At 56.7% G+C, this 20116-nt stretch overlaps 2 protein-coding genes across 2 annotated transcripts; one reads left to right on the top strand and one right to left on the bottom strand.

The window, feature by feature from the left end:
• Positions 1-237: 237 nt before the first annotated feature.
• LOC120366832 (uncharacterized) lies at positions 238-4031 on the bottom strand. Its single transcript, XM_039476274.2, has 3 exons — positions 3951-4031; positions 2546-3452; positions 238-1548 (listed from the first exon to the last, which is right to left on the bottom strand). Exons 1-3 carry the CDS (start codon positions 4029-4031, stop codon positions 1337-1339), a joined length of 1200 nt encoding a protein of 399 aa, XP_039332208.1. The 3' UTR covers positions 238-1336.
• Positions 4032-5005: 974 nt separating this feature from the next.
• On the top strand, positions 5006-7840 carry ACTG1 (actin gamma 1). The gene is made up of 6 exons (XM_039475845.2): positions 5006-5107; positions 5460-5588; positions 5677-5916; positions 6192-6630; positions 6711-6892; positions 6988-7840. Exons 2-6 carry the CDS (start codon positions 5466-5468, stop codon positions 7129-7131), a joined length of 1128 nt encoding a protein of 375 aa, XP_039331779.1. The 5' UTR covers positions 5006-5107; positions 5460-5465; the 3' UTR covers positions 7132-7840.
• The last annotated feature ends 12276 nt before the right edge of the window (positions 7841-20116 follow it).

Below are 20116 nucleotides of genomic sequence, written 5' to 3'. Positions count from 1 at the left end.
GACTGTGGAGGCCAAGGCCCTGGGAGTGGGAAGGGTCAGAGAACAGGCACTGCCAGGGCTGTGGCCTGGGAGGGTGGTTTCTGGCCTTAGCCCCGGGCAGGGGGTGGGGGCCCCTGGGTTTCGTCTTTGTTTCTGGCTCCTCCTCTGCAGTCTGTGACCTCAGCTAGGAACCACCCTAAGGGGAAACACAAGCTTCAGGCAGCGCTGCCTCTGGGGAGGAAGGGGTGGGGCTGGGGGGGCAGGAGCTCCTGGGGTGGGGCCCACAATGACCAGGTGGAGCCCAGACACTCCCCACTCCATGTGGCTCTGGAGGCCTGGGGAAAAAAGCCTTCTCCAGGCCCAGCAGAGGGTCACAGCCGGGCCTGGGGCAATGCCCTTGGAGAGGGTGAGGATTGGGTGCCCCAGTCTCAGGCCCGACACACAGAGGTGCTGAGCATGTCTTCTTTTTTTTTCTTTTTTTTTTTTATTGCATTTTAGGTTTGGGGTACAGGTGAAGAACATGCAAGATTGCTGCATAGGTACCCACATGGCGGTGTGATTTGCGGCCTTCCTCCCCCTCACCTGTATCTGGCATTTCTCCCCATGCTCTCTCTCCCCACCTCCCCACCCCCCAATTCCTCCCCCATTCCCACTGGGGTCTGTTGGGAGCATGTCTTACTCATCACTGAGAACTGAACCCTTGGGTGTCAGGCAAGAGGCCTGGGGGGTTTGCTGGGCCACCTGGCGACCTCCTCTCTCCAGACCTGTTGTCCACACAGGAGGACAAGCAGCCTCAGAGCCCTTGATGGGCCACACACCTGACAAGAAATGGGGTAGAGAGGTCACATGGCAGGCACAAGGGCTGAGCCGGGTCCAGAACCCAGGCGTCCGACTCCCAGCTCAGGGCTCTTCCTGGGCCTCCTTGGTTCCTGCTGCACAGCTGGGATGGGGGCCTCAGGTAAATGGCAAGGGGTTCCCGTCTCCAGAAGGCCTGGAGCAGCAGGAGCGGGCGGGCCAGGGCTGCAGCTGAGGGACTCTTGGCTTTAGTGTCTCTGTGCACCCCAGCCCCTAACCCTTGTGTGAAGTGCCCACACTGCCCCTCCAGAACCTTCTGACCTCCCAGGATGTGACCTTGCTTTTGGCTCACTACCCTGACCCAGGAGACTGCCTCAGTTTCCCTCCCTGCAAAATGGCACGGTCTGGGACTGTCCTCCGGTGGTGAGAATTAGATGTCATATGCAGAGACTTGGTCTGGCACATCTTAGCACCAGAGAGCAGCACCAGGCCACTCACAGCCACCTGCCCAGTGATTCTGCAGGGCGGGGGCGGCAGTATGGCCAGCTGAACCTCCTGGGCTTCAGTCTGTGCAGTGGGGCAGGAGAACCAAGCCCCGAGCTGGGCACCAGCCAGGAGACAGAAGTGCAGGACTCTGGCTGAGGTATTGGAAACCAGCCTTGCCCACCGGGACTGCCCGTAGGACCACTGTTCCTGAAGAGATGGAGCCCGCCCAGGCCCGGGAAAGAGCTTCAGGAAACAGGACCATCACCTGCACTTCGTCTGTCCGAAAGGCTGCAAGAGAACAGGGAAGTGGGCTGACAGCAGGTAAGCTTTGGTTTCCTGGGATTTCTTTAAATTAGCTTTCTATTATGGGATAACTTTAGAATTACAGAAAAGGAAGTTTCCCCAGTGTTCCGTTCCCAGTGCCCCTAACACTGGCATCTTACAGGGTCATGGGACAACGGCTGTAACTGACGAATTAACTTTGGTATTTACGGCCAAACTCGAGGCTTTGGGGTTTGCTGGTTTTCCTTCTTCCGTTCAGGGTCTGTCGTTTTATTTACTGGGAAAAGATAAGACATTCCAGGCTGGGTAAGGTGGCTCATGCCTGTAATCCCGGCACTTTTGAAGGCCTAGGTGGGCGGATCACTTGAGGTCAGGAGTTCCAGACTGCCCAGGAAAGCCTGTCTCTACCAAAAATGCAAAAATTAGCCAGGTGTGGTGGTGCGTCCATGTAGTCTTAGCTACTTGGGAGGCCGAGACAGAGGCTGCACTCCAGCCTGGGCGACAGAGGGAGGGAAAGAAGGAAAGAAAGGCAAGACGTTCCAGGCAGGTGGAGTGACAGAGACAAAGGCCACGGCTGGGGGCCCAGGCCTAAGCCCGTGTCTGACTAGTAGCAGGTCTTGGCCAGGTGGGAGGCGGTGGGGGCTGGGGGGGGATGTCAACAGTGTGGAGCTGACCCGGTGTAGAGGGAAGTACAGGGCAAGGGCTTCCTTGTGGCGGGGCAGCGCCAGGCCGTGGGGGGCGCAGGCCCTGGGTTAAGGCTCAGCTCTGCCACACCTCCCCGCTCAGGCCACCTCCCTGGGCCACTGTTCCCATATCCACCAAATGGGCCGAAATTGAAACAAGACGTAACAAGGTCATAATAAAAAACAACTTTTCACATTGCTGATAGTTAAAAAAAAAAAAAAAAAAAGCCACCAAAGCCAGCCCTGAACTAGGTAAGAAGAATCACACCGGTTCTCTGAGCCCCAAGCCTGCGCCCCTGAAATGTGAAGGACACACCCACCTCTGGCGGAAGCGCAGCTCCGGGGGCCGCCCGCTCCCCCCAGCTCCGTCCGTGCAGTCGCCCTTCGGCTCCAGCTCCAGAAGAGTGGCGGCCGCCCTGTGCCACCCAATGCCCAGAGCAGAGCCCAGGACGGCCCCGGAGCGACCTTGGGCGAGGCGCAGCCGCAAAACAGAGAAATCCCAGCGCGCGCTGCAGCCCCCCGTGTCCCGCGGGCTCCAGGCCTCGCCCGCCCGCTCCGGCCGCCCGCGCGCCTCCCGGGCAGCAGCCCGGGGCCCCCCGCCGCCCTCCGCTCGGGACTCCTCAGGCTCCGAGGCCCCCCACGCCCGGCTCCCGCCCTGCCCCCTCGGAGGCGCCGAGCCGCTCCCCGCGCCCGGGGGCTGCTCCGCCGCCGCCACTTTGTCCCGCGCGCCAATCGGCGGCCTCCTTGACTAAATAAGGCCAGGAGCGCCCCCCGTCCGTTACTTCCGCCCCCCGCCCGCCGTGACTCAGGCCCCGCGGCGGGCGGGGACGGCGCTGCCCAGGGCCGGGCTTCCCGGCGGGGCGGGCGGGGCTCCGGCAGCGCCGAAATCGCCAAATATGGCCGCGCCGCCGCCCTCCGCCGCGCACCTGGGCCGCACCTTTGCCCCCGCCGCGTGACGCGACCGCGGAAGAGGAAGTCGCTCCCCGGCCCGGCCCGCGGCGGCGCCCACTCCCCGCGGCTCGGGCCGTGCGGGGGGCGGGGAGGCCAAGGGTCCGGCGGCCCCGGGTCCGCGACGTGGGAGGAAGGGGGTCGCGCCCGGGGCCCGCGCCTTTCCGCACCTCCCAGACAAAGGAGCTTGGGAGGCGGCGGAGGCCCGGAGGGGCAGGGTCCCCAGCCGGCGCCGAGCGGAACGCGGGGAGCGCGGACGCAGGGCGGAGGGGCCTGTGGCTACCGCCCGCCCGCCCGCGTCCCTCGGCGTGCGGCGTCGCATGTTGGGACCCCCAAGGGGAAGTCCCCGCCTGGGGGTCGAGCACGCTGCGGTCTTTCGCCCAGGGACGCGAATCCCGGTGTGCTTGTTGGGGGCCCAGCCCCGGTTTCGCCCCGGGAGGGCACACACCGGAGAGGCTTGCCGGGGCCCCCGGAGTCTGTGCCTGGGGGGGCTCAGCACCCCCGGGGGGCCGGGGACGCGGGGGCCTCAGGCGCAGGTCTCGGGGTCCGGGGTGACTGCGGCCCGCGGGTGAGCCGGGCCGGCCGCCGGGCCCTGACTCGCCGTCCTCCCTCCCAAACACGGGCTCTGGAGCTCAGAGCGCGGGACTCCGCGTGGGGACCCCGGCCCCGCCCCCCAGCCCGTCGAGTCCAGCCGAGCGGCCCGCGACCTCGGCCGGTCGTCGCCCCACTGCCCCTCCGTGGCCGGCGCCCTCGCCCTGAACATTCCTCAGCGCGCACGGAAGCCGTGGCGCCGGGAGCCCCTCGGGGCGTGAGCGGAGCACCCGCGCCGGCAGGTGCGGCCGGGCGCGTGCCGGGCATGACGGGTCCTCCCGCGGAGTCTCCCGGCGGGGCGTGCGCGCCCCGGACCCGCCGCTGCCCAGACCCACGCGGCCCCGAGCCCTGCCCTTAGCTGGCCTCGGAAACAGAGGAGGGGACCCCCCGGCCTCCCCGGACTGGAGGGCCGACCTTCAAGAAAGTCAGGGTTCCGGCCTCTACCTCGGTTTCCCTGCAACGTGTGCAGGTGACCAGCACGAGACAAAGGCCTCGCTGCGCAGCGCCTCCTCGGCGGATAAGGGGGCGGGGTAGCCCCGACCCGAGCGTGCGCCTGCGGACAATCGGGCCTGTGATTTGGGGGACAGGGCTGTGTCGGCCCGGGAAGAAAGGGGCATCGGTCTCCACACCCACCGAGACCCGGGGCGGGGCGCCCCGCGGACGGAACTGTGGGGTGGCGGCGGCGCCGGCGCCGGGAGGCTCCCGCCTACGGTGACCGGGGAGAGCTGAGGGCGCCCCCGCGCCCGGGAACGCCGAGCGCCGGGGACCCCCGCCGCGCCCCTCCCCCGGCCCGGCGCGGGCGCGGAGCCCGAGGGGAAAGCCCGCAGGGGACGTCCCCGGGAGCGAAGCCCCGCAGCGTGGCCCGGACCGCGGGGACCCACCCCAGCTCCCGCACGGCCCCGCCCCGGGCCCGGCAGTTTCGGGGCGCAGCCTCGCCCTCCCCACGGCGCGGCAGTCCCGGGGCGCGGCCGGGCCCGTCAGCCCCTCGGCCTCCCCGGCGACCCCGAGAGGGCGCCCCCACCCAGCCCCGCCCCCAGCCCGCCAGCCCGCGCAGGGTCGCGAGCGCGCGGGGGTGGCGCGGGCGGGGCCGTTGGGAGGCGGCGCGGGCTGGGGGCGGGGCGGCCCGGGGCCCCACGTGACCCGGCCGGGCGGGCCAATGAGAGCCCGGCTTTCGGAAAGATCGCCATATATGGACATGTTCTGGGGCCGCGCGCGCCGCCGGGCCGCGCGGGCGCGCCGCTCCCTCTTAAAAAGCGGCGGGGGAGGCCGCGGTCGGTCTCAGTCGCCGCCGCCAGCCCGCGTCCGCTCTCGTCTCGCCGCTCCGCCGCCCTCCGCCGCCGCCGGTAAGCGCCCCTGCCCGGACCCGAGGGGGACGTCTCTGCCCGGCGCCCCTCGACCCCGGCGCGCCCCGCTTTCCGCCGCCGAGGTCTCGCCGCGTCGTTTTCCGGAGCCCACGGCGGGCCGCGGCTGGGAGTCCCGCGGACGGGGTCGGGCGGGCGCCGCGGCTCGGGGCTCAGGGCGGGGCCCGGCCGCAGTGCGCGGTCCCGGGCGGCGGGCGTTACGTAAAGGGCCCGGGCGGCGGCTCCCGGCGGTTGCGGCGGAGCTCGAGGCTGCGCCGCGGGAGGGTCTTGGGGGGCCCTCGGCGGGGGCGCCGCTCCCGAGCGGGGCTCGCCTGAGTCCGTCGCTTTCCCGCAGGTCGCAATGGAAGAAGAAATCGCCGCGCTCGTCATCGACAACGGCTCCGGCATGTGCAAGGCGGGCTTTGCCGGGGACGACGCCCCGCGAGCCGTGTTTCCCTCCATCGTCGGGCGCCCTCGGCACCAGGTGAGGGGGGGGCGCCGCGGGGCTCCTGGGCTCCGCTGCGCGGGGCGGGCTCGGGGGCCGCGGCGAGCCTGACGGCCGCTCCCCGCAGGGCGTGATGGTCGGCATGGGCCAGAAGGACTCGTACGTGGGCGACGAGGCCCAGAGCAAGCGCGGCATCCTGACCCTCAAGTACCCGATCGAGCACGGCATCGTCACCAACTGGGACGACATGGAGAAGATCTGGCACCACACCTTCTACAACGAGCTGCGCGTGGCCCCCGAGGAGCACCCCGTGCTGCTGACCGAGGCCCCCCTGAACCCCAAGGCCAACAGAGAGAAGATGACGCAGGTGAGGCTCGGCGCTGCCCGCGCGCTCGTGCGTTTTCCTGCTCATTTTCTGCCCGCCTTGGTTTCTGACATTCAAGTGTTTCTTTCGCTGTTCCAGGCTCTGTTCCTCTCCCGGCATTTCCTCCCTGAAGCCTCCAGGTTTCTCACTTGGTTTCTGCCTGCGTTCTGTTCTTTCCTCCACACATCACACTGGCATGCGGCATGTTGTGGCGTGTGAGCATGGGGTGGCGGCGGGTCCTTGCCCCGGCTGAACGGTCCGTCTTCCCCTCCCTGCAGATCATGTTCGAGACCTTCAACACCCCGGCCATGTACGTGGCCATCCAGGCCGTGCTGTCCCTCTACGCCTCTGGGCGCACCACCGGCATCGTCATGGACTCTGGAGACGGCGTCACCCACACGGTGCCCATCTACGAGGGCTATGCCCTTCCCCACGCTATCCTGCGTCTGGACCTGGCTGGCCGGGACCTGACCGACTACCTCATGAAGATCCTCACCGAGCGCGGCTACAGCTTCACCACCACGGCCGAGCGGGAGATCGTACGCGACATCAAGGAGAAGCTGTGCTATGTCGCTCTGGACTTCGAGCAGGAGATGGCCACAGCCGCGTCGTCCTCCTCTCTGGAGAAGAGCTATGAGCTGCCCGACGGCCAGGTCATCACCATTGGTAACGAGCGGTTCCGGTGTCCGGAGGCGCTGTTCCAGCCTTCTTTTCTCGGTAGGTGTTGTGAGTCTAAGGGTTTCTGCTCTTTGATTCTGAGCGACACAGCACCACTAAGGGAGGGCTTTGTCCCCTAGGCATGGAATCTTGCGGCATCCACGAGACCACCTTCAACTCCATCATGAAGTGTGACGTGGACATCCGTAAAGACCTGTACGCCAACACTGTGCTGTCTGGCGGCACCACCATGTACCCAGGTATCGCCGACAGGATGCAGAAGGAGATCACTGCCCTGGCACCCAGCACCATGAAGATCAAGGTGAGTTTGAGGGGTCGGTGGCGCTCGCCCTGGCTCAGGATACCTGGCTGGGGATGCTGTGTGAACTCAAGGCATGCCTGGCTCTGTCTTTGCAGATCATTGCACCCCCAGAGCGTAAGTACTCCGTGTGGATCGGCGGCTCCATCCTGGCTTCACTGTCCACTTTCCAGCAGATGTGGATTAGCAAGCAGGAGTACGACGAGTCTGGTCCCTCCATCGTCCACCGCAAATGCTTCTAAATGGACTGCGAGCAGATGCGTAGCATTTGCTGCATGGGTTAATTCGGAAGTATAAATTTGCCTCTGGCAAATGCATACACCTCATGCTAGCCTCATGAAACTGGAATAAGCCTTCGAAAAGAAATTGTCCTTGAAGCTTGTATCTGATATCAGCACTGGATTGTAGAACTTGTTGCTGATTTTGACCTTGTATTCAAGTTAACTGTTCCCCTTGTTATTTGTTTAGTGCCCTGTACAATATCTTTGATTTCAACTTCAGTACATGTGGCTTGGTCACTTTGTGGCTGAGGTAAAAACGTGCTTGTGGGCAGACGGGTCTGGCTTGGTGAGTCTGCATGGCCAGCAGTCTTCTATCTGTGCAGGGTATTGATGTGTCAGGGCTGAGTGTTCTGGGATCGCTCTAGAGGCTGGCAAGGGCTGCCAGTCTGCCAGGGTTGGAAAGTCCAAGCCATGGGACCCGGTTTCCTTTCTGAGCTGTTTTCCTGCCAGAGCACCGTGGGCTGTGACTTGCCTTGAGTTGGAAGCGGTTTGCGTTTACACCTGTTGTAAATGTACTCATCCTTTTAATTTATGTAAGTTTTTTTTGTACGCAATTCTCGATTCTTTAAAGAGATGACAACAAATTTTGGTTTTCTACTGTTATGTGAGAACAACAGACCCCAGCAACACGTCATTGTGTAAGGAAAAATAAAAGTGCTGCCGTAACCGACTGGCTCCTGTGTGGGGAAGTAGCGGGTGTGCTGGAAAAGGCGGCCCTGGAGAGGTTGGGCATTCGGGGGTGGGCGCTGCTGTGCTTGGCTTCATGAGCTGGTGAGAAAGCTGCTTACGGTCATTTTTGAGCAACAGCTGGGGTTCTTCCAAGCTGGAAGTGTGAGAAGGTCTGATGTTTGGGTATCGAGGCATTACTGAGGCAGCATCACAAGGCAAAGCCCGCAGGTGCTGATAGCTTGGCATGCCCGCTAGGGAGGGAGGTCCCCAGATGGCTTTTTGGGGTGGTTTTGGGAAAAACTAGACTTGGTGACATGGGGTAAATATTTGGCATAGAAACTGCTAGGAACCACCTGAATCAGCAGGGACCTTTCTAATAGTTTCCCCCAACTCTCAGGTGGATGTGGTGCATGAGATAGCTTTGCTTCGGCTGGATCAGAATGCAGCAGTCACGGAGCTGGCTAATTAGTGAATCCTGGAACTCTACCTGCCAGTAACGGGGTCCTCACCTGGTGTAAGTGGCTTGGCAAATGCCCTTCAAAATGAACCTTGGTACTTAGAGCTTTTCTCTGGCAGATGCCAGGGGAGAGCCTGAATCTGATCTTGCATTCAAGCTAGCGGTACGTGCCCTGGATGGGATTGGGAATCCAATGCGCACCTTGCTCTAAACTGCGTTACAGCTAGTTACAGCTACGGAATAGTTATTTGGAGGTTGGGTCAGGGAAGTGAGATCTCTACTAACTGAAAAGATTTGGAAGTTTTGCCACAGGGAATGTTTCCTGTTCCATCTGGTCAAGGGATTGTTTCTGCTGTTGCAAAGCAGATTTCTCCCAAGCAGGGGCAGTGGTGCTTCCTGGCTCCTCCTCTGGTGAGGGGAGGGGGCTTCACAGTCCAGAATGAGGGAGAGGGTGGGGCGGGGCGGGGGTGGAGGCAGGCATGACAATTCAAGGAGCTTGCTGAGCTCCGGACTCCCACCCTGCTTTGTTCTGTGACCTTACGTCACAGCATGATTCTCAGCAACTCTGACACCTGCAAAAAACAAATTCTCTGTCCTGTGAAGCATTGTACTTTGAGCCACGACAAACATCCTCATGAATACTGGGCATCAGCAAATACACATTAAGACACTTTTTTTTTTTGAGGCAGAGTTTCACTCTTGTTACCCAGGCTGGAGTGCAATGGCACGATCTTGGCTCACTGCAACCACCTCCTGGGTTCAGGCAATTCTGCCTCAGCCTCCCGAGTAGCTGGGATTACAGGCACGCACCACCATACCCAGCTAATTTTTTGTATTTTTAGTAGAGACGGAGTTTCACCATGTTGACTAGGATGGTCTCGATCTCTTGACCTCGTGATCCACCCGCCTTGGCCTCCCAAAGTGCTGGGATTACAGGCTTGAGCCACCGCGCCCGGCCAAGACAAATCAGATAACCAGTTCATTAGATGAGCAGAAATGGAGCTGGGTAGTTCTGAGCATCAGCCAGGGCACGGGGACGGGGCAGTCATGCACTCTACAGCTCTCTGGAGTGCCCAGCCCAGGCTCCCAGGGAAACGAGATGGAGGGTGCATCCTACAGCTCCCAAGCCCCAGTCCTGGGCATACACCCTACAGAAACCTCAGGGACCAGGACGTGCGAGCTGCCGTGAGGGCGGTGGGTAAGTGACTGCAGACATGCACCCTGCAGCAGTGACAAGGTGAGAAGGGTCTCGGCAGCACTGCTGACTGCAAGTTACGAACAGTGTGAGCTGCATTTCACTGCTCCAGTGACGAAACATGCAAAGACTATGTAATAGCAGCACTTTGCAAGGCTGAGACGGAAGGATCATCTGAGCTCAAGTTCAAGACTAGCCTGGGTAACTTGGCAAGACCCTGTCTCTACTACAAAAAAAAATTTTTGACAGGAACTCTCATTCTGTCACCCAGGCTGGAATGCAGTGGCACTATCTTGGCTCACCGCAACCTCTGCCTCCTGGGCTCAAGTGATACTCCTGCCTCAGCCTCCTGAGTAGCTGGGACTACAAGGTGTGTGCCACCACACCCTTGTATTTTTAGTAGAGACAAGGTTTCACCATGTTGGTCAGGCTGGTCTTGAACTGCTGACCTCGTGATCCACTCACCTCAGTCTCCCAAAGTGCTGAGATTACATGTGTGAGCCGCCATGCCCAGCACAATTTTTTTTTTTTTTTTTTTTTTAATTAGCATGGTGGTGCATGCCTGTGGTCCTAGCTACTCGGGAGGCTGAGAAGAAAGTATCGCTTGATTGGAGTTTGAGGCTGCAGTGAGCTGTGATCTTGCTGCTGCACTCCAGCCTGGGCGACAGAGTGAGACCCTTCTCAAAAACAAGCCCCAAAACCCCCAAAATTACGTCTGATAAGGATCTAATATGCACAATAGATAAAGAATTCCTACAACTCAACAACAAAAAGAACCCAATTTAAAAATGGGCAAAAGACTTGAATAGTCCATAATAGGCCAATCCATAGGGACCGAGAGAGGAGTGTGGGCTAGAGGGGAGGAGGGTGGGAGGGGCTGCTTCATGGGGCACAGTTTCTGTTTGGGGTGAGAAACTAGACGGAGGTGGCTGTTGCACACAACACTGTGAATGTACTTGACACCACTGAATTGTACTATTTTTTTTTTTTTAGATGGAGTCTCTGTTTCCCAGGCTGGAATGCAGTGGTGCAGTCTCGGCTCACTGCAACCTCTGCCTCCTGGGTTCAAGCTATTCTCCTGCCTCAGCTTCCCGAGTAGCTGGGATTACAGGCCTGTGCCACCACACCCAGCTAATTTTTGTACTTGTAGTAGTGACGGGGTTTCGGGGTTTTGCTGTGTTGCCCAGACTGGTTTTTATCTCCTGACCTCAGGTGATCCATCCTCCTTGGGCTCCCAAAGTGCTGGGATTACAGGCGTGAGCCACCACCTGCCTGGCCAATTGTACGCTTTTAAACGGTTAAAATGGTAACTTTTATGTTACATATTTCTTTTACCACAATAAATATCTTAAGGTTATCTGCATGCCTGAGGACATGTAGCAAGCACACGGTCTGTGTCTGGGGGTTGGAATAGGATGGGAGGGAGAAGGAAGTGTGTGTTGGGGAGGAATAAAATAAGAAAACCAAGAAGGAGGCTGGGTGTGGTGGCTCACACCCATAATCCCAGCACTTTGGGAGGCCGAGGCAGGTGGATTATGAGGTCAGGAGTTAGAGACCAGCCTGGCCAATATGGTGAAACCCCATCTCTACTAAAAACACAAAAAATTAGCTTGGCATGGTGGTGTGCACCTGTAGTCCCAGCTACTCAGGAGGCTGAGGCAGGAGAATTGCTTGAGCCCAGGAGACGCAGGTTGCAGTGAGCTGCGATCATGCCACTGCGCTCCAGCCTGGGTAACAGAGCAAGACTCAGTCTCAGGAAAAAAGAAAGAAAGAAAGAAAGAAAAAGCCAAGAAGCATTGTGCAGAAGCAGCTGGTGGGTGAGCTGTGGCTGGAGGACCCAACTTTCCAAATCTGACATTTAAAAGCAAAGCAAACCAGAACAAATTGTTTCCAGGCTTAGAGCACTCCCCAGCCATGGCGGGGTCGCCTGCCCACTCTGCCGCAAACAGCGCTGCTGCAGGCTCTTGGTCAGGCCCAGGTCGTGCCTTCAGCTCCAGACCAGACCAGGGCCCCATGCCAACCCTCAGGGGAGCTCTGGGCAGTTCAGCAACCACTGGGGCACAGGCGCAACCCTGAGCCCTGCGCATGCCTGGCCCAACGTCAGCCCACGTGAGACGCTAATGGCAAGTCTTTCATGGAGTTCTGTTTTGCAAGAGCAGGACACTGACTCAGAGAAGAACAGGTACTGCTGAAAGGGGCTGAGAGAATCATATCCCAGCTCAGTACAGCCAGGGATTGGCCTCCTCAGTGGCTTGTTTTTTGTTTTTTTTTTTTTTTTTTTTTTTTTATGACAGAGTGAGACTCTGTATCAAAAAAAAAAAAAAAAGGATCAGAACCAGAGGAAACATTCAGATCATTTGGTCCAACTCTTGTTTCAGGTGAGGAAATGGGCTCATGCACTGATGAGCTCACCCTTCCACGGTAGACGTTCCAAGATGGATGTCATGGTTCTCAGTGCAGTGGCTGTTGGTTTAAGTGCCACAAAAATGACCTCAGCATACTACCAGCCTCCTGTGCGGAGAGGAACCATTAGCTAAATATCACCGGGTGGCTCTGATGATGATGAAATGTCAGTATCAGCCTGACCTAGTAGTTTGAAGGGCATTGGAGGATATCTGCCCTGGTGGGTGTGTAAGCGTCTGTTTTTGTGGGTTTTTTAAGAGACGGTGTCTCACTATGTTGCCCAGGCTGGTCTCGAACTTCTGGACTCCATGATCCTCCTGCTTAGGCCTCCCAAAATGCTGGGATTACAGGTGTGAGCTATCACACACAGCCTAGCGCTCTTTTAAAAAAACAACCACAGTATCCTCATGCCCCCAACCGCACCAAGTATTCATCAATACTTAGTATCATGTAATGTCCAAATTTCCTTGGTTGTCTTGAATTTTATTGTTGTTGTCTGGTCTGTTGTTTTGAGGAGACAGGGTCTTGCTCTGGTGCCCAGGCTGGAGGGCAGTGGCACCATCAGAGCTCACTGCAGCCTCAACTTCCTGGGCTCAAGCCATCCTCCTAAGCCTCTTGAGTAGCTAGGACCACAGGTGTGCACCACCATGCCCAGCTAAATTTTAAACTTTTTGTAGAGATGGGGACTCCCTGTATCATTTAGGCTGGTCTCAAGCTCCTAGTCTCAAGAGATCCTCCTGCCTCGGCCTCCTAAAATATTGGGATTACGGGCGTGAGCCACCATGCCCAGCCCTAAACTTCTTTTTACTGTTGGTTTGCTGCAATCATTGCATTTGGCCGCTATGTCTCTTAAATCGCTTTTAACCTTGGGATTTACCCTCTTGTACTTTCTCCTTTCAGGTTACTTGTTGAAGCAGCAGGTACTTTGTTCTAGAGAGTTCCCCCTGTCTGCATTTGGTTGATTTCATCCTTGTGGTTGACAGGACAAGTTACTCAACCCGTTGTATTTCCTATAGTTAGATCGAGGTGTAAATGTCCAAACTGATGTGTTTCGTGTCATTCAGGTGTTTTTTTTTTTTTTTTTTCAAGAAGATGACCATATGGTGGATGTGACATCATGGAGAGGGAAGGAGTCCCACAGAGCCTGATTTTGTGATGTGAGCAGCACTGGCAACCCCTGCCTACACCTGCCATTTCATTGCTAGTTGCAAGTGTCCCTTCTCCTTCCCTCGCTCCCATCCCCTTCCGTTCCCTTCCCTTCGCTCTATTTTCCCTTCTTTCTGCTTTCCTCCCTCCCTCCCTTCCTTTCCTTTATTTATTTATTTATTTATTTATTTATTTATTTGAGACGGAGTTTCGCTCTTGTTACCCAGGCTGGAGTGCAATGGCGCGATCTCGGCTCACCGCAACCTCCGCCTCCTGGGCTCAGGCGATTCTCCTGCCTCAGCCTCCCGAGTAGCTGGGATTACAGGCACGCACCACCATGCCCAGCTAGTTTTTTGTATTTTTAGTAGAGACGGGGTTTCACCATGTTGACCAGGTTGGTTTTGATCTCTCGACCTCGTGATCCACCCGCCTCGGCCTCCCAAAGTGCTGGGATTACAGGCGTGAGCCACCGCGCCCGGCTTTTTTTCTTTTCTTTTTCTTTTCTTTCCAGGGTCTTGCTCTGTCACCTTGGCTGGAGTGCAATGGCAATCAGGGCTCACTGATCCTCACCGGCTCAAGCAATCCTCCCACCTCAGCCTTCCCAGTAGCTAGGACCAGCATCCCTGGTTAATGATTTTCTATTTCTATCCTTCCTTCTTCCTGTATTAGTTGGAATACTTATGCCAAGAGAAACCCCTTCAGCAACTATTTTGCTCCCCTGAGCTATAGTTTGTACTGGAAAGGGAAGACGTGCTGAAGCCCTCTCTGCGACTGCTGTGTATAGACGGATGAGCTGGTCCTCTAGCATCTTCCAAAAGTGACCAGCTTTCTTTTATAGCATTATTATGAACTCATTAATTTGCACTTTCTTTTTTCCCAGACAGGGTCTCACTCTGTCGCCCAGGCTAGAGTGCAGTGGTGCCATTGCAGCTCACTGCAGCCTCTAACTCCTGGCCTCAGGTGATTCTCTGGCTTCAGCCTTGTGAGTAGCTGGAATTGCAGGCATGCACCACGATGCCCAGCAATTTTTTTTTTTTTTTTTTTTTGGATAGAGATGGGGGGGGTCTCACTATATTGTCCAGGCTGGTCTTGAACTCCTAGACTCAAGTAATCTGCCTGCCTTGGCCTCCCAAAGTGTTGGGATTACAGGCATGAGCCACTGCGCCTGGCCGATTTTATTTATTTATTTTATAGAGATGGGGTTTCACCCTGTTGCCCAGGCTGGTCTCCAGCTCTTGGGCTCAATCAGTCCTGACTCTGCCTCCTAAAGTGTTGCTGTTAGGATTAGAGGGTTGAGCCACCACACCTGACCTTCCTTCCTTTTTTTTTTAAATTGAGACAGAATCTCTGTCACCAGGCTGGAGTGCAGTGGCATGATCTTGGCTCACTGCAAACCTCCGTCTCCCAGGTTCAAGCGATTCTCCTGTCTCAGCCTCCCCAGTAGCTGGGATTACAGGCGTGCACCACCACACCCGGCTAATTTTTGTATTTTTGGTAGAGACAGGGGTTTCACCTTGTTGGCTAGAATGGTCTTGAATTCCTGACCTCAGGTGATCTGCCTGCCTCTGCCTCTGGGCTGGGATTACAGGTGTGAGCCACCACGCCTGGTCCCTCTTCTTTTAAAGCTAAAGAACACGGCAGTCTATGTCTACACTACGTTCTGCTTGTGAAGTACGTGTGTGGATGCCTGCCTGCAGCTCTTTGGGCTCTGCAGCCCGCACGGGCTGCTGGTCACGGGGTCATTCTCCGCACCTTTGTGAGGAACCCACACTCTTTCCCGTCGGCTGCCTCATCCTGCATTCCCATCGGCAGTGGAGGAGCGCTCCAGTTGCTTCACATCCTCAGTGGCACTTGTTCTCCAGTTTTTGGATAATTGTCACCCTGGCGGATGTGCTGCAAGGCCCTGAGGACGGGGCTGACCTGCTGGCCCGGCCGCCCACCCCTCACGCAGGACCCGCCAGGCTCAGATGCAGCCTCCCAGGAAATAGCTGACATTCCTCTGCACGAACAGACTCCATCCGCCTTTCAGCGCCATTAGACCCAGCTGCCCAGGGAGACATTTAGTTTGGAATTCAGGGAGCAGAATGGAAACAGGAAGGGACAGGAGGCCTGTCTGCCCCTGGACAGGTGGCCCAGGGGAGCCGGGACTTTCAGAGGGCTACCTAGGATCAGCGGGTACCTGGCTCAACCCACTTGGAGAACTGCCGCTGAGAGGGACCAGGCTCCAGAACCTGCAGCCAGGATGGCAGGGCTGTGGGCGGCCTGGCCCCTGCCAGTGCGCGAGGGGGCTTTGCTTCCCCAACAGCGGTGTCCCAGACACGCTCAGAGGAAAGGTGAGGCCCGGTTGTGGCTCAGCAGTGGGGTTTCCTCTGAGGACGGCCACAGACGTCCCCATTGTCACCCACAGCCCCTGCTGCTCCCGAAATTGCCTCAGGTGGACTCGTCACCCAGGCTAGTGTGCGGCTTCTCTCCTGGGGCGGAGGGTGGGGGGACTGTCAGAGCTGGGCTCCTGTCCCGGCGTGGGACCCCGCCTTTGCATGGCAGAGGGCTGGAGGGACTGCAGAGGGCTGGAGGGCCCATGAGGTCAGGGTTGGCCTGGGGTCCAGCTAGGGCCCATTTCCCGACTCCCCTGGCCTGGGTCAGCATGTAAATTTGTGGCTTCTCCTCCCCTTGGTGGCCACAGGACGGTGGGCAGGAACAGCCTCAGAGCTGCCCAGCTGGGCCCTGCCCTCTCTGGGCCATTCCCTCCCCAGATCCTGGACACGTCCAGCTCAGTTCCACACCCCTAACAAGTGCCCTGGCGGGGGTGTGGCAGGAGGGGGTCACAGTGGAGCTGCCGGGCTGGGTCTGGACTGAATGTGTTGCTGGCATGAAGCCAGGGAGCTGCAGATGCCCGGGGCATGGGACTGCAGAGCTGGGAGTGGGCGTGTGCTGGGATTACAGCTGCGCACTGCGGCTCCTGGCTAATTTTTGTATTTTTAGTAGAGATAGAGTTTCACCATCTTGACTAGGCTGGTCTCGAACTCCTGATGTCTGATCTACCTGCCTTGGCCTCCCAAAGTGCTGGGATTACAGGCCTGAGCCACCAGGCTTGGCCCCTGGGTTCTTATCAACCCAGGAACAACCAGTAATGGGCTTTATAACTACTCCATTCTCACAAGAGCAAGAGCTCACTCACTCCCCCAGGATGGCACTAACCTGCTCTTGAGGGATTTGCCCTCAGGACCAAATGCTGCCCACTAGGCCCACCTTTCCACAGTGCCACCGGCAGTTCAGCCTCGACCCGAGTTTTGGTGTTAACAGAGGACAGATCACTTCCATCCACATCATAGCGTCACGTGAATGGAAGCATCCGGCAGGTACCCCTTGCATTCAGCAGCACACACCCAGGGTGCTTGCTGGGTTTGTGCCAGCTCAGTGGCTGACTCCATTTACCCCCGGATACGCACTGCGGGGCACACCACAGTTTGTGAATTCATTTGTCTACTGAAGAACACCACGCTTGTTACCAGTTTGGTGCAGTTAGGAATAAACATGTGGAGGTTTCTGTGTGGACGTAAGTTTTCAAGTCAGTTGGGTAAAGTACCTAGGACCGTAATTGCTGGATTGGGTGGTTAAGATTTTTTCTTTTTCAGGTTTGCTCTTGTTGCCCAGGCTGGAGTGAAACAGCACAATCTCAACTCACTGCAACATCTGCCTCCGGGTTCAAGTGATTCTTGTGCCTCAGCCTTCCGAGTAGCGGTGATTACAGGCACCCACCATCACACCAGCCAAATTTTTCTATTTTTAGTAGAGACGGAGCATTTCCATGTTGGTCAGGCTGGTCAGGAACTCCTGACTTCAGGAGATCCACCTGCCTTGACCTCCCAAAGAGCCACCATGCCCGGCCAAGATAACGTTTATCTGTGTAAGAAATTGTTGCTGGTCGCAGTGGTTGACGACTATAATATCAGCACTTTGGGATGCCGAGGACGGTGGATCACGAGGTCAGGAGTTCGAGACCAGCCTGACCAACACGGTGAAACCCCATCTCTACTAAAAATACAAAATTAGCGGGGGTGGCAGGGTGGAGGGAGGTGGCGGGCACCTGTAATCCCAGCTACTCAGGAGGTTGAAGCAAGAGGATTGCTTGAACCCGGGAGGCAGAGGTTGCAGTGAGCCGAGATCCAGTCATTGAACACTGGCCTGGGCAATAAGAGCGAAACTTCCTCTCAAAATAAATAAATAAATAAAAATAAGAATAAAATAAAATATAAAGATAAATAAGGCAATCTACATTGAATATTGGTGTGGATGTGAAGGACACAGGAGTAGTTGTTTTTTTTGTTTTTTTTTTTTGAGACGGAGTTTCGCTCTTGTTACCCAGGCTGGAGTGCAATGGCGCGATCTCGGCTCACCGCAACCTCCGCCTCCCGGGTTCAGGTAATTCTCCTGCCTCAGCCTCCTGAGTAGTTGGGATTACAGGCACGTGCCACCATGCCCAGCTAATTTTTGTATTTTTAGTAGAGACGGGGTTTCACCATGTTGACCAGGTTGGTCTCGATCTCTCGACCTCGTGATCCACCCGCCTTGGCCTCCCAAAGTGCTGGGATTACAGGCTTGAGCCACCGCGCCCGGCGAGTAGTTGTTTTTAATTACATATCAGAAAATCTTTGTTCATATCAGGGAAATGCCTTTTTTTTTTTTTTTGAGACAGAGTCTCACTCTGTTGCCTAGGCTGGAGTGCAGTGGCACGATCTCGGCTCACTGTAACTTCCGTCCCCCGAGGTCAGGCAGTTTTCCTGCTGAGTAGCTGGGATTACAGGCACGCACCACCACACTTGGCTAATGTTTGTATTTTTAGTAGAGACAAGGTTTCACTATGTTGGCCAGGCTGGTCTTGAACTCCTGATCTCAAGTCATCTGCCTGTGTCAGCCTCCCAAAGTGCTGGGATGAGGAAATCCCATGCCAGTTTAAAACATTTTTTAAGGCCGGGCGCGGTGGCTCAAGCCTGTAATCCCAGCACTTTGGGAGGCCGAGGCGGGTGGATCACGAGGTCAGGAGATTGAGACCATCCTGGTCAACATGGTGAAACCCCGTCTCTACTAAAAATACAAAACATTAGCTGGGCATGGTGGCGCGTGCCTGTAATCCCAGCTACTCAGGAGGCTGAGACAGGAGAATTGCCTGAACCCAGGAGGCAGAGGTTGCGGTGAGCCGAGATCGCGCCATTGCACTCCAGCCTTGGTAACAAGAGCGAAACTCCGTCTCAAAAAAAAAAAAATAAAAAATTTTTTAGCCATTCTGATACTGGTGGAACTGTATCTTGTGGCTTTAATTTGCATTCTCTAATGACAAATCATGTGAGGCACATTTCCTTTTGAGCTAGGGTGTTGCTGTCACCCACGCTGTTGTGCAATGGTGTCAACTGCAGCCTTGACCTCCTGGGCTCAGGCCACCTCCTGCCTCGTTCTGTAGCTGGGACTGCAGGCACATGCCGCCATTCCCGGCTAACTTTTTAATTATTTTGTAGAGATGGAATTTTCCTTTGCTGCCCAAGTTGGTCTCTAGCTCTTGGGCTCAAGCAGTCCTCCTGCCTCTGCTTCCCAAAGTGCTGGGATTAAGGCGTGAGCCACTGTGCCTGGCCTCTGGTGCATATCATCATGTTTACTAAGTTTTATTTCATTTTTTATTTTTTTATTTTTTTATTTTTATTTTATTTTTTTTGAGACGGAGTTTCGCTCTTGTTACCCAGGCTGGAGTGCAATGGCGCGATCTCGGTTCACCGCAACCTCCGCCTCCTGGGCTCAGGCAATTCTCCTGCCTCAGCCTCCCGAGTAGCTGGGATTACAGGCACGCGCCACCATGCCCAGCTAATGTTTTGTATCTTTAGTAGAGACGGGGTTTCACCATGTTGACCAGGATGGTCTCGATCTCTCGACCTCGTGATCCACCCGCCTCGGCCTCCCAAAGTGCTGGGATTACAGGCTTGAGCCACCGCGCCCGGCTATTTCATTTTTTAGAAGTGAAGTCTTGCTGTTGCCTAGGCTCGGGTAAAGGGGCTATTCACAGGTGGGATCAAAGCCTTGAACTCCTGGACTCAAGCAATCCCACCTCCTCCCAGCTCGGCCTCCCCGGAAGCTGGGACTGCAGGCATGTGCCATCACGCCTGGCTTCATGGGTTTACCAGTCATCTATCTACCTTCTGTGGTTGACTGGGTGTGGTGGCTCATCCATGTAACCCTAAGGCATTGGGAGGCCAAGGTGGGAGGGTCACTTGAGTCCAGGAGTTTGAGATCAGCCTGGGCAACATAGTGAGATCCCTGTCTATGCAAAAAGTGAAAAATGCCGGGTGCGGTGGCTCAAGCCTGTAATCCCAGCACTTTGGGAGGCCGAGGCGGGTGGATCACAAGGTCAAGAGATCGAGACCATCCTGGTCAACATGGTGGAACCCCGTCTCTACTAAAAATACAAAACATTAGCTGGGCATGGTGGTGCGTGCCTGTAATCCCAGCTACTCAGGAGGCTGAGGCAGGAGAATTGCCTGAACCCAGGAGGCAGAGGTTGCGGTGAGCCGAGATCGCGCCATTGCACTCCAGCCTGGGTAACAAGAGCGAAACTCCGTCTCAAAAAAAAAAAAAAAAAAAAGTGAAAAACAGGCCTGGTACAGTGGGTCACGCCTGTAATCCCAGCGCTTTGGGAGCCAGAGGTGAGCAGATCACTTGAGGCCAAGGAATTCGAGACCAGTTTGGCCAACATGGTAAAACGTCATCTCTACTAAACATACAAAAATTAGCCAGGCAGCCTGGTGTGGTGGCTCATGCCTGTAATCCCAGCGCTTTGGGAGGCCTAGGTGGGCAGATCACCTAAGGTCAGGAGTTTGAGACCAGCCTGGCCAACATGTGAAACCCCATCTTCATTTAAGAAAAAGAAAAAAGAAAAATAAATTAGCCAGGCATGGTAATGCACACCTGTGATCCCAACTACTCAGGTAGCTGAGGCATGAGAATCACTTGAATCCAAGAGGCAGAGGTTGCAGTGAGCCGAAATCATGCCACTGCCCTCTAGCATGGGTCACAGAGCAAGGCTCTGTCTC

This window comes from Saimiri boliviensis, chromosome 17 (genome assembly GCF_048565385.1).
Source record: "Saimiri boliviensis isolate mSaiBol1 chromosome 17, mSaiBol1.pri, whole genome shotgun sequence".
NCBI lineage: Eukaryota > Metazoa > Chordata > Mammalia > Primates > Cebidae > Saimiri > Saimiri boliviensis.
The sequence above is the reverse complement of the archived record's forward strand: the minus strand, read 5'-3'. Positions and strand labels throughout refer to the sequence as shown.